This window comes from Anabrus simplex, chromosome 7, assembly GCF_040414725.1.
Source record: "Anabrus simplex isolate iqAnaSimp1 chromosome 7, ASM4041472v1, whole genome shotgun sequence".
NCBI lineage: Eukaryota > Metazoa > Arthropoda > Insecta > Orthoptera > Tettigoniidae > Anabrus > Anabrus simplex.
The window spans coordinates 226,968,566-226,983,170 of NC_090271.1; the positions used below are offsets into that span (position 1 = coordinate 226,968,566).

Here is a 14,605-nt window from a genome sequence, read left to right on the forward strand (position 1 = left end):
GCCCAGATGACACGTTAACTTAATCTTTTATTCTTTTTGTTCTATGAACAGGCCATACCTGAATTTTTCCAATGTTGTGTTTCACCCTGTATTTCCCTTTGTTTCATATGTTTCAGGTGTTCATGTGTGTTCTAGTTTGCTTTCTCTGCTTATATATCCAATCACAAGAGGTTGTATTTTCTTTCTCCTCATTGCAGGTAGCAAGAGATGATGTGAAAATGGTGACTGGCTTGTTGTCAAAGTTGAAGCATGACTTGCAAACAAATAAATCTCTGGAACTTTTGTCATCAGATGGACCAGATGTGGCAATATGGAATGATTATTTTAACCATACAGCTGAAGTAGAAGGAGCTGATCCCCGATGGTATTACAGTCCATGGCTATATGTAGAATGCTACATGTATCGCAGAATTCGAGAAATGTTTGAACTGAGGTATTGCAAAGACTAAGATAACCTGGACTTTAAGAAAATCTTGGTAGTTGGGTTAAAAATTAACATACTGATTTTCTTTTTTCTTAGCACATCTCTTCAATCAATGGATCCTTTTCGCAAGCAGAAAGAGGATGCTCTATATAACTCTATGACAACTATAAGCTTCCTCTCAAGCTATATAATGAAGCTTTTTCAGAGACCTAATGAACTCAGAAATGAGGAGGTTAGAAGAGAGCTGATCAAATTAATTCATGTAAGACTCCATGGTAATTTTAAGGATATATATATGTTTATATTGAAAGCAAGGTGTCTGAAGTCCATTTTCAGCAAATTTGGTTTCATTATTTTATTATAAGATTTTAGCACTCTCTTTAACATACGGAAATGCCAGGATTATCCAAGGACATGTTCAGCTCGCATAGTATAGGTTTTTCTGTTTGATGCCCGTGGGCGACCTTGCACATCTGGGTGTGAGATGATGATGATGATGATGATGATGATGATGATGTAGGGAGACGGTGAAACCTGGTGTCAGTACTAGCCTAATCCTGTTGAATAACACAATCCAATGGATTGATCACCATCAACTCTTTCCACATGAACACTGGTGGAAGTTTTAGAATTGAATCCAGGTTTTTGGTATGCAATCTAGTGATTAGAAATTATATACCACTACTTCTCCTACCCTGTCGGCCAACTTTATGATGGTGAATTTTTTCTTTCCCACCAGTAGGACTAGAACTGGCTAATCATGGTGCCAGACCATATAGACTTGGTACCTTAACGATCATGGCCTCTGGTTGGGTTTCTGTCTAGAAATATATTGTACTATGTCCAAAGAAATATGGAATGTGTCACTCCTGTCTTTGACTATTAAACCAAAGTTAGATGAGCCCCAAACTCTTGAAGAGTTTGATCATGCTGGGTTTTGTACAGGGTCCGCCAGAAAAATGTATACACTCTTTACGAACAAAAACTATTTGTGTGGTTTCTTTTTTACATTTAAATTTTGATTACACATGTAGTACCGTCTTCAGTTAAACATGGTTACATGAGATGTTCACCATTGGCTGCCAGACACATAGCAGAAGGACGAGCGGTCACTGCAACTACATCCATCAGTGTTTGAATGGGGAGCTCTGCACATGCCGCTGTAATCTCCTGGCGAAGGGCCTCCACCGTGCATGGCTTACGTCTATAGACTTGATTTTTCATAGTTCCTCACAAGTAAAAGTCCATAGGGGTAAGATCCGGCGACCGTGGGGGGCATTCATTGGGCTCTCGTCGTCCAATTCAATGTACCGGCAGATTGTCATCCAGGAAAGTTCGTACTGCTACATGGTAGTGTGGTGGCGCCCTGTCCTGTTGGTAGAAGACTTCATCGTCTCCATAAAGCGCACGTACAGCTGGTAAAATTAATGTGTGTAACATTTCCAAGTACACTGCTCTAGTGACAGTACCATCAAAGGAAAGAGGTCCTAGTAAGCCCCTCGACGACAGTCCACATCAGACATTAACCCTGGTAGATTGACCGCCTTATCCACATGAACATGTGGATTTTCCAGAGCTCAGTAGACACAGTTATGTCGATTCACTGTTCCATTAAGTTTAAACTGGGCTTCATCAGACCACACTAACTTCGTCAGAAATTGTTCATCTTGGGTTACCATTTGCTGATACCATTCACAAAATTGCATTTGACGATCGGGATCATCCTCAATAAGCGCATGCAGTAATCGTGGGATGTAAACTTTCCACTTAGCTGTTTTCCAAATTTGTCGTACACTTGTACTTCTAATCCCCACTTCCCATGCACATTGCGTACCAGACTTCTCTGGAGAATTAGCAAAACTTTCCAACACGTGAGACGACGAAGCAGGACTGGTAGCTGTGCGTGTTCTTCCTGATCTTCCTTTGTGAATATTACAAATCTTTCCATGCGTCTCAAACTTCCCAGTAATGCGTTTAATTGTTAGGCGTGTTGGGGGTTCTGTTTCAAACTCCCTCCTCCACTGACATTTCACTTCAACGGCATTATCGAACCTGATAAACCACTTAAAAATATACTTTCGTTGCTCGAACATCAAGCGTGCTCCAGCCATTTTATTTTCCCACTCGTGATGCAAGTACCGACATCTGTTGAGCAAAAGACCATATTACAACATTTAAACAATGATAACAGTTGACAGTGTCCATATCCCGATATCGTCTAACAAAGAGTGTATATATTTTTCTGGTGGACTCTGTATGAAAAATGGCAAAACGCCTGACTTGGATAATCTTCCTATAGAAATATTTAAATTTGGTAGCCTATGTATTACTAACATGCTGTATAATCTAATTTTGTGTGTGTGGGAGACAGAAATGATATTTCAAAGTTGGAAAGATGCCATTATATGCAAATTATACAAAGTAAAAGGAGATCAGGAGATCGTTCTGATTGTGGGTCATACAGAGGCATATCATTGTTTGTAGCTGGAAAAATATTGTCGCACATCGTTAACTGACGTCTTAATTCTCTTACAGAGCAAATCTTCTCTGAGAGTCAGTGTGGTTTCGTACCAGATATAGGCACTGTGATGCTATATCTGTTGTCAAACAGCTACAGGAGAAAAGTCTTGAACAACGCCATGACCTGTACATGTGCTTTTTCAATTTAGCTAAGGCATTTGGCAGAGTTCCTCAGAGAAAGCTGGATGTCCAGGGAAGTTTGTTAACAGTTCTATGATAGTATGAAGGCTACACAACAGCTTCACAGATCAGTTCCAAGTTATTAGTAGCATCGATCAGGGATGTGTTATGACTCCTACACTCTTGGCATTTTACTTTGCAACTGTGATAAGTGGTGTGCTTCAAAACTGCAATGATAAGATTGTTTTGAATGTCAAGTCTGACAAAAACATATTTGATATCTTCCACCTTATAGCAAAGCATAAAGTCATATACTCAAGATTCTCTATCTCAACAACATACAGGATGTCTTATGGCTGATACAATGGAATATTTACAGCAGTATCTTGATAAACTAGACATCTCGTGTCATAAATTTGGCTTGGTGATCTGTGTGTCTAAGACCAGGTACTGAAGCAACCTGCTAAAGATTTTCATCTGAAGACATGCAGCAAAGTTCTTTGCAAAACGTAAAGAATTTCACCTCATTTTTTTGACACGTCAAAAGCCCAAAAGCTTACATAATTTCTACAATTATGGGCCGTGAATCAATCTAAACATTTCAGGGTATTGTTTTTTCTGGACTACTGTAGATATGTGGACGATGTCTTCACTATAATTGACCATCGCTTTATCAAAGAAGAGGCTTTGTTTCACCATTTTAACTCATTAGATTCATATATTAAATTCAAACTTGAATCTGAACTTAATAATTCATGAAATTATTTGGATCCCGCAATCACTAGAAAAAACATTTCCTTCACTTACAACATTTATAGAAAACCCACACAAACTTGTAACATAATTAGACAGGATTCTCAACAACTAGGCATCCACAAAAACAAAAAAAAGCAGCCTTATATAGTTTAATTTATAGAGCCCTTCACAACCACTTTCAACTGTTAATTTCAAACCCATAAGCAAAAAGAAGTATCTCCACATTTACTTTTAACAACTGAATTTTTCACTTCAAAAATCAAAATTTCAATACAGACTTGAGACTAATAATAGTAATTCAAACATTTTCTGCAATATACACACTGTCCACAGTAGGAATAAATATTCCAATTTAGGTATTTACAAACTTAAATGCTGTATCTGTAATTCCAGCTATATTGGCCAAACTGGAAGAAATTTTTAAATCCGTTATCAAGAACTTGTTAATGCCAAAAAATACAATTGATTTTATGTTCAGCAAAAAACAGGCAACTTATCATGAAAAATTTTCATACATCTAGATAAAAACTAACCCATTTTTAATTTGAACAAAATTTTTGAGCAGACCAACAACATTATTTTTGAGGCTTTAACAAATGTTCTTGATAAATGTAAAAATATTGAAACTCTTCCTGTTATTCACAGCCCCCCCACTAACGACTCCCCCATCTCTCTCCACTTTCTGCGGCTAACAGCTGACTTGCTTAGTAGTCTGGCAGTTCCCACCATAGTGCACTCTTGTTTACATCACTGTATCCAGCTCAACACATCACACGAAATAAGTCATATTTTTTTGTCCTTTGTATTTGCTTACTTCCCCATTTCATCAGTTATACCATTTTTACAATAATTCTCACTTTTTTCTCTATATATTGTAGGTTTTTAATTGGCGCAACACTCTGTTTTGCTCACCAATTGCTCATTGTTTTGTGTTGACATCAAATTTAATAATTTATGTCTTTGTTTTTTTCATCAAGTGCATTTTAAAGTTATTTTGTTATCAAGGAACTATTTTTCAGTTGAATACAGAAATCAGTATAGAATGACTACATATCTTCCATCACCAAGTGAAAAAAAAGTTTTAGGAATGAGTGCCTGCATGATCTTTCTGTGTGACCAATTTTCCATTTACAATGGAACTTTTTCACAATCGAGATAAATTTCTTTACCATGACCCCCTTTTTTTTTTTACTGGTAAGTGGTCCCGAGAGTCGACACGTGTTGCTATGGAATAGGACATATTCTTAGTTGTGCCCCTCCTGCTCAGGTGGCTAGGACTGTACAATCCACCAGGGGTCCCTCTCTGGGACTATGTGTAAGTACTACTTACTTTACAGAATATTGCAGGCAAAGCCCTGGACCTATGGGAGGTGATCCACTTCAGGCCAGGGTCTCCTGGGAAACATCTTGGCAAACAAAATGGAAGTCAATGGGGTGTTATCCATATTAATGGGGCTTGTGTAAAAGGAAAGAGAGTCTGGCCAGGGTTAGCTGCTACAGAATAGAGTAGACCATGCAGCCAGTGACTCAACGCTGAGTGTTGGGTGGTGTTAAATAATGTGACTCTTTAAAGAGGTCAACGGGTTCAGGCAGAGGAACCCCTTTAGTTAGGTGCTGGTCCGCCAGTGGAGGAAATGCTACTGATCCAACATGCAGCATCTGTTCTCTAGGTTAGGGGCGGCCTCATTGAAACCTGGTAGTTAGTTGCAAAATACATGCTGGGCTGAGTGGTTCAAATGGTAGAACACTGGCCTTCTGACCATAATCGAGCAGTTTCAAACTTGGCTATGGCCAAGGTTTTTTGTTTCTGCATTGCTTTTCTAGATGTCACTAAAGCCTATGATTGTATCAGCTACAATCATGTACACCAGTCTGTAGCTTCTTGCAAAATGCCTGAAAATTTAAGAACTTTAGTTGTTAATCTGTTAGCTGACAACCGAATTCAAATTGAAGTAGGTCTCAAGAAGTCAAAAACCATCCAGCTAAAAAGAGGAGTTGTTTAAGACAGTCCTATATCCCCTTGTCTGTTTAATCTGGCTATTGATAATATGTTAAAAGAGCCTTCTGAACATGATGATTTCTGATATTCACTGTTTTTCATTAGTCAGTGGATTACAAAAACGGTGAAATCAGATGAGTTCAGTATATGTCCATTGACATTGAATGAAGAACCTATTAAATACCTTGGAGTTAATTTCAGTGATGGGATTTTATTTGACAAGGCAACTGGAATTGTCAATTTAACAACAAACATTATGAAGTTGCACCTTTTCTTTGCTGAAACTGGATCAAAAGATATCCGTCATCAATCAGTATATATCCTCTTCAGTGCGCTCCACTAACTAAAATCAAGAATAGCTTTCTGGAAGGTGTTGATAACCTATTAAAAGGTGCAGTCAAAGAAATGATTGGTCTCCCTCATGACTGTCCAGGTGGAATGATCTATGCTTCAAAGCATTTCTGGCCGGGCTGAGTGGCTCAGACGGTTGAGGCGCTAGCTTTCTGACCCCAGCTTGGCAGGTTCGATCCTGGCTCAGTCCGGTGGTATTTGAAGGTGCTCAAATATATCAGCCTCGTGTCGGTAGATTTACTGGCATGTAAAAGAACTCCTGTGGGACAAAATTCTGGCAGCTCTGTCTCTCCAAAAACCATAAAAGTAGTTAGTGGGACATAAAGCAAATAATATTATTTTCAAAAAAAGCATTTCCGATGGTTAGGTCTTACGTGAGCGAAGTGGGAAGCTCCTATACAAAAACTTCATTATCTGCCACTATCTTCTTCGTCTCAAAGAAAATCACCTTCACGCTATCAGAAACTTATGGGCAGAAAGGATCGGCGAATTCGTAAACTACTACGGAAACAAAGCACTTGGACACTACACTCTATAAGAGGGAAAGGCATTGAAGTTTATGCTATTTATTTATCGTATGATAAATGTATGTACATATGTATATCGTTTTCGGATAAATGTGCGTAGTTACAGGTCCGTACAATACTATAACACTAGGTCTAGTTTTTTAACCCAGTCAACTGCTTCATCCGATGTGCGGTGAATGTCCATTAGCTTTCCATTGAAAGCTCGAATTGGGCAGTCAGCAACAGTGTGGTGGATTGACTGAGAAGGGGCACCACGATCACAATTTGTAGAGCTAGTCCACCCCCATTTGCACAATAGATAACCACATCTGCCTTGTCCCGTTCTTAGCTGATTGATGATTCTCCAATGTCGCCTTGGAAGATCAAATCCTTGAACACATTTAGAAGGGTTCTCAACTAGATGTTTGTTGATTACTGATGACTGATCCCACTGGGCTTTCCATAAACTGTTAACATGAAAAGAAGTTCTTTCAAGATCGGTTGCTGTATGCCAGGGTGGTTTCCTCGATTTCAGTCGTTGATGTTCAGTGTTTGTTATATCTTGATGGATGGGTAGTTGGGGGTTCTGCTGAATTTTTTTCCATACCTTTTTGCTAGGGGCTTTACGTCGCACCGACACAGATAGGTCTTATGGCGACGATGGGATAGGAAAGGCCTAGGAGTTGGAAGGAAGCGGCCGTGGCCTTAATTAAGGTACAGCCCCAGCATTTGCCTGGTGTGAAAATGGGAAACCACGGAAAACCATCTTCAGGGCTGCCGATAGTGAGATTTGAACCTACTATCTCCCGGATGCAAGCTCACAGACGCGCGCCTCTACGCGCACGGCCAACTCGCCCGGTTTCCATACCTTTAGGAGAGCTTGTGATCATCTTAGGGCTGGAGGTGGAATGTTGCTGAGAACAGGAAGCCATAGCGTGTTCGTGCTCCGAATGCATCCCGTGATTATGCGCATTGCCTGATTGAGTTGTACATCAATCTTCTTAGTGTGAACACTATTGATCCAGAAAGGATAGCAGTTTTCAGCAGCAGAATATGTTAAGGCTAATGCTGTTGATTGTAGAACATGAGTATTGGCTCCCCATGATGTACCAGCAAGTTTCTGAAGAATATGATTTCTAGTTTTAACTTTAGCAGCTACATTTAACCACCACTCTGCCCTACACGTGTCCCCTGGGTGGTGCTGAGAAAGCAACAGTGATAGGATGAGACCATAATGTCAGAAACGACCTCTTGGTCAAAGAGCACACAAGAAGGGGATGTGTGATCCTTTTCAAGACCTTCAAGTTCGTAGAATTGAAGTTTATGCTGATCACCCGAAAGTAAACTTCTGGATAAGTAACCAGAAAGGACTATCAAACTCCGAAAGAGCAAATGTTCAAGTTAACTAATGAAAAAGGTTCCACCTGATCAATACTTTCCTTTTTTATTATTTAGCCTTCGGCTAAATTTTTTGTCATTAAAACTTACAGTACATGTTTCAATTGCTTAGCAAGCATTATGTGAAACAGCTGATGATGATTGCTAAGCAATCGAAACATGTACTGTAAGTTTTAATGACAAAAAATTTAGCCAAAGGCTAAATAATAAAAAAGGAGAGTATCGATCAGGTGGAACCTTTTTCATTAGTTAACTTGATTACAATATCGATACGGAATGAAGAGGATAGTATGTAATAGAGCAAATGTTCTCAAAATGTCATGCAACATCTCGACGGTTTGAGGAGTTCCTGCTAGTTGCCGTGGCACAATCCGCTGTCATCATCCAGACTGTGGCAAGAATGAAACTCTTGGTCATGTGTTAGGATAATGCTGTAAAGGAAAATTGCTAAGGGACACCCATTATCACAGAGTGAGAGCAACCTTAGTTTCTGCACTGAGAGATTTGCAATGGAGAGTTTATAAAGTAGTACACGGTCTGCTTCGTGGGGCCCAACAGAAGAGTCAGCTGTTATTCTTGATCCAACCATCCGGTTTGACAGAGACTTATCCCAGGCCAAGGAATTTGACGGGGAAAGAACAACATTTATGAACCATGCATCTCATATCTGAGTGAGAGACATAACATTCGCCCAGAAAACTAGTCCGTGATTGGTCTGCTATTTGGAAGCAGAGGCAGTGTACCTAAGTATATGTACGAAATCTTGGAAGCCAGCACATGACTATGGATAAATTATAGTGGATATTTTAAAAGATTCAGTGACTATTTTAAATCATCACTTATACTACTCCTAAATGATAATTAGTTCAGTATTTTCTTTCTGTACTATATTTGTAATATTTTCAGTTATCTTTTAAATTGTTAAAATTCAGGATTCTTCTAGTCATTCATGGTTTGTGAACTGATGTCTTTTGAAAATACTACACAGGGGCTTGGAGACTAAATACTGAAAGGCATAACAGTCTATAATAAAGATGTATGTATGAGGTTGAATACTCTATTGAAATGGGTTTCATGTTGAAAGCTGTAAGGTCAGGCACACATTGATAAGCAGTTGGCCTCAGAGCAGGGCAGTGCAGAGCCGGTCAGCGTGGGGCTGACGAAACTGTGAAGTGCATGTGAGCGCACATTGCCACGCAGTGTCTCATCTGTTTTCAGAAAGAAAGAACATGTTTTCTACAGACTCTGTGATATTGGGGTATCAAATGTAAAGGGGCTCCATTAATGACTCCCTCTTTTCTTATTCTTCAAGTGTTCGTCATTTTTCTAATTTCGATAGCCATCTTCACAATTTTCCTTGCGCTGATGACCACACGGTTTTTCACCGTAAGACACCTATCTCTATTATCATAGCTGGTATGGTAGAACTGTAGAAGACATAAATGATCAGGAATTGTGTTCTCTTTAACTTATGTTACATAATATTCATTAATAGGATCAGAGAGAAGGACAGGGAGAAAACATTTTTTCACTGATGCACTGCTAGATTTTCATCTAATTGCCACAAGACATACTATACTAAAATCGATCAACGTTGAACACATTTTCATTTATATTTGATGAGACATGGTAAAGTATTTTTCCAGCTTATTTCTTCACATAAATGTGATGCTGGATGACGGTCACAGAGTCAGTGATGATGCTCTCCATAATCAACATTCGATCTTGATTGACGTGAAATACCCAAGATTGCAGAAACTTGGGCTACAATTGATACATAGATATTTAAGAATGAAATTTTAGGTCTTCCCCTAACTACCATTTTACCCAGCGTGAATAAAATTATTTGTAGCGTACACTGTATTGTCTTATTCCCCAAATTTACATACCAGTTTACATTAAATTCTGTTCAGCCATTTTTTTGGAATGCATTTTCATACATTCGTACACACATACATGCATACATACATACATACATACATACATACATACCTGTCCTATCCATGTACCCTTCACAGCGTGTGGTGGCATGTCATGTGTGGTTGCAGAGTTTTCAGCATGCTGTTCTATCCTGCACTAGATGTGTCACTTGATTTTGAGACCTCCCAACCAATTCCTTCATCTGGTCAATCCACCTTGATGGAGCTCTTCCTCGGGTCCTTGTTCCTTGCACTTTGCCCTCTCCAATCAGCTTTTCCATATCTTCAGTCCTCCTTGATATGTGGTCCAAGTATCACAAATAGGCCTGGCTAATCTTCCTCATGAGCCTATCCTTGCTCTTGACCTCTTCTAGGACAGAAGCATTCATCCGGTGCTCGGTCCACTATACTCTTAGAACTTTGCAATGCACCCACATTTCCATCACTTCAACCTTCTTCCTGTTAGCTTTGTGTATTGTCTAGGTTTCAGCTGCATTTGTGGCAATGGGAAAAACCAGAGCATTTGTTGTGATTGGTGTTGTTAGTGACAGCTCTGTCTTTCCAGATTTTAGTCATCTTTGCCTTCACATTGTGTGCCATTGTAAGGCGTCTCCTGATCTCATCCGAGCAGCCCCTATTATTTATTAGGGCACCGAGATTAACGAATCCGCTCACCACCTCAAAGCCTCCTATTTGTCTCAGGTGTGGCAAGTCGTCGTTTGCCTGGTCCATGATCATGACCTTTGTCTTGCTAACATTGATCTCCATTCCACATTCCTCGCTGGCACTTCTGAGTCATTCATGATAATCTCCATATCCCTGGCGCTCGATGCTGTGATGAGGGTATTGTCTACATACCTCAAGTTGCTGATCGCTGGTCTGAGTGGCTCAGGTGGTTGAGGCTCTGGCTTTCTGACCCCAACTTGGCAGGTTTGATCCTGGTTCAGTCTGGTAGTATTTGAAGGTGCTCAAATACATCATCCTCATGTCAGTACATTTACTGGAACTTAAAAGAACTCCTGCGGGACTAAATTCTAGCACCTTGATGTCTCCAAAAACCATGGAAAGCCCGGCTGAGTGGCTCAGACGGTTGAGGCGCTGGCCTTCTGACCCCAACTTGGCAGGTTCGATCCTGGCTCAGTCCGGTGATATTTGAAGGTGCTCAAATATGGCAGCCTCGTGTCGGTAGATTTACTGGCACGTAAAAGATCTCCTGCGGGACGAAATTCCGGCACCTCGGCGTCTCCGAAAACCGTAAAAGTAGTTAGTGGGACGTAAAGCAAGTAGCATTATTATTAAACCATGGAAGTAGTTAGTGGGACATAAAGCCAATAACATTATTATTATTATTATTATTATTATTATTATTATTATTATTATTATTATTATTATTATTATTACAAGTTACTGATCATCTTTCCTCTGACTCCAACTTGGCAGGTTCAATCGTGGCTCAGTCTGGTAGTATTTAAGGTGCTCAAATACGTTATCCTCGTGTCGGTAGATTTACTGGAATGTAGAAGAACTCCTGCTGGACTAAATTCCAGCACCTTGACGTCTCCGAAAGCCATTAAAGTAGATAGTGGGACGTAAAGCCAATATTATTATTATTATTATTATTATTATTATTATTATTATTATTATTATTATTATTATTATTATTTGTCGTTTAGGCCTACTGAGGACCACGGGGCTCGTATCTACTCTTGGGTAAAGTTGTTGCTTTCTTCTTCTTCCAATACTCCTTCATTTGCTGACTATGAGCCAGCTTTCTCTCCTCGGTCCACTTAGTTCCTGTAGTCTTCTTACTTGTAAGGGACGTTGGGAAAACTCCGTGTCGGATGGCTTGACGGAACAGTAGTCGGTCATGAGTTTGTCCCGGTGGGATATCTGGTTGTTCCATATCTGACTTAACTGACGTGATCCATTTGTTCTTAGAAGCCTTGCCTCTCCCTGTTACTGTGAATATCCTTTTGGTGAGTCTTTCGGAATCCAGACGGGCCAAGTGTCCATAAAAGGTCAGGCGCCTTTTCCTTATAGACGTGACGATGTCCTCCTGGTGTTCATACAGTTCATTATTATGGCGGATTCTGTAAGTGCCTCCTTCCTCTCTGATTGGTCCTAATATCCTCCTCAGGATCTTCCTCTCTTTTAACTCCAGCTTTCTGAGTGGGCCCTTCCTAGCCATTACAAGGCACTCGGAAGCACACAGAACATTATTATTATTATTATTATTATTATTATTATTATTATTATTATTATTATCATCATTATTATCATTATTATTATTATTATTATTATTATTAATATTATTATTATTATTATTATTATTATTATTATTATTATTATTATTATTATTATTATTATTATTATTATTATTATTATTATTACAAGTTGTTGATCATCTTTTGTCCTACTTGAATGCCTCCTTCCCAGTTTTCCAGCCCCTTCCTCATAATGTGCTCTGAGTAGATATTATAGAGCAGAGGTGACAGGATACTCCCTTGTCTGATGCCAATTTTGGTATTGAATGGTCCTGAGAGAGCATCATTGACACAAACATGGGACCTGTTGTTACCGTAAAATGCCGTGACTAGATTGATGAGGTCTTCTGGAGTTCCCATGTCCCGCAGTATATCCCAAAGTGCATTCCATCTCAATTTGTCGAAGGCTTTCCTGAAGTAAACGAAGTACAGAAACATTGCGACATTGAATTCACTGGCTTTTTCAATAATTGGATGTATATTCAAGATCTGTTCTCTTGTGCCCTTCCCTGGGACAAAGCCTGGCTGTTCCTCTGCGATCTGTGGTAACAGGAAATTCTTGAGCCATTCATTGACGATGTGGAGGAGGACCTTGCTGGTATACGGTATCAAGGCCACAGTGCGGTAGTTGCTGCAATCGGTGGGTGCTCCCTTCTTGTAGATAGGGATGAAGATCGGCTGACACCATTCGTCTGGCCACTTTCCCATCTCCCAGCACATCTACTCCAGCTTCTCCCATTGCTTTGAGGGTTTCTGCTATGATGCCATCCACTCCAGGCAATTTCTTCTATCAAAGATGTCTCATTGCATTTTCCTCCTCTGATCTCATGATTGCTGGCTCTCTCTCTTCCGTTGGGTACTTTGGTTTCTTGTGGCTCGTGCTCTATCATCCTTATAAAGTTTCTTGCAGTAACACCTTCACGCTTTGGCTTAACACCTTCACGCTTTGGCTATGCTTACATAATCCATTTTCTTCTCCCTGTTTGCATCAAAGATGACTTGGGTTGTCTTATACTCTCTGAACAAATACTTCACTTTTCTGTAGAACTACCTGGGTTCATATTGGTCAGCATGGTGTTCCAATTCTTGACAGTTATTTCTGAGGTGGGTATTCTTGCCTCTTTTGGACACAGCCTTAATTCTTCTGTTCAGCTCCCGCAACCTAGCTTTGTCATCTTCGTGAGCTTCTCATTCAGACCTGAGCATTCTTCTTTCTTCACCCAGTGTCAGTGTATCATTCGTCATCCAGTGCTTTCTTTTTATGACTGGAATCAGTTCACATTTCTTAGCTGTCTCTTTTATCTAGCTTTTGACCTACTTCAATGACTCGTTGGTGTCTTCAGTCCCGTGAAGTATTACCACACTTCAGAGATGTAGTTGGAGCTCTGCTGGGTTTGAGAGAGGGATACTTGCTGTCCGCTTCCTCCTCCTGGTGGTGTGGAATTTGAGCATGCAGGTAGCATCGAGAAGTTTGTGATCTGAGCTGCAGTCTGCCCACTGGTTTGGCCTTGATGTTCATGGCAGATGTTCTCCACCTCCTTTTCACGAGCACAAAGGCAGTGAGATTTTATGCTTTTTGTTGGGACTGGTCCAAGTCACTAGTCCGTTTGGGTGGTGTTGGAACAGCCTATTTGCTATCATCAGGTTATGGGTCCATGGTAAACTACAGCAGGCGATCTCCCCTTTCATTCCTCTCACCAAGTCCAAATTGACCTACATCATCTCGAAGATGAGGGTCATCCTTGGTCCAGCCTACTTTCGCAGTGAAGTCCCCTAGGATGTAGACGGTTCCTTCATCAGGATTTTCTCAATCTCGTTTCCAGTCCTGCCATACACCTGTTCTACCTCATCATCTGAAGCATCCAAAGTAGGCATGTAGATCTGCTGCACATGAAAGTTTTCCGGTTTGGCTTCCACCGTCAGCTTTACTATTCTGTCGTTGATGGGCTCATATTCCAGAATGTTCACCAAGATCCCCACTCCGTTCTTGCTTGTGTTCTGCGCTCCTGAGATGTACACCACCATGTGGTTCACTGTGAAGTGTCCCTGGTTCTTCCAGTGTGTCTCAGCTATGCCACATGTCAGTGTTCTCTCTCATCAGTTCCCACTCAAAAATGTAGCTGTCTATAGTATAGGCCTGTCACATTCAAAGTCCCTATCTTGATCTTTTTTGGGCTTAAAATTTCTCTTTCCTTCCAGTCGTATATTTCGCGTGTTGTGCCTGGTTGCCTCTGATTTCATGATTGGTGGCTCTCTCTCTCTTCCTATGGGAACAAGATAATCAGGTGGTTTTCCCTTGCCTGCCTGATTCTATGCTGTTGACTGGCCAATCCAGTTAATCTGCCTTT

At 40.3% G+C, this 14,605-nt stretch overlaps 1 protein-coding gene across 3 annotated transcripts in view; it reads left to right on the forward strand.

Moving 5' to 3' along the window:
- Positions 1-14,605, forward strand: part of LOC136877488 (damage-control phosphatase ARMT1) — a 108,859-nt gene that overhangs the window by 74,326 nt on the left and 19,928 nt on the right. For all 3 annotated transcript variants that reach the window (XM_067151581.2, XM_067151582.2, XM_067151583.2), the window contains 2 exons: positions 198-433; positions 521-686. In XM_067151581.2, the coding sequence (XP_067007682.2) occupies positions 198-433; positions 521-686 (402 nt within the window). The remainder of the gene's footprint in view (positions 1-197; positions 434-520; positions 687-14,605) is intronic.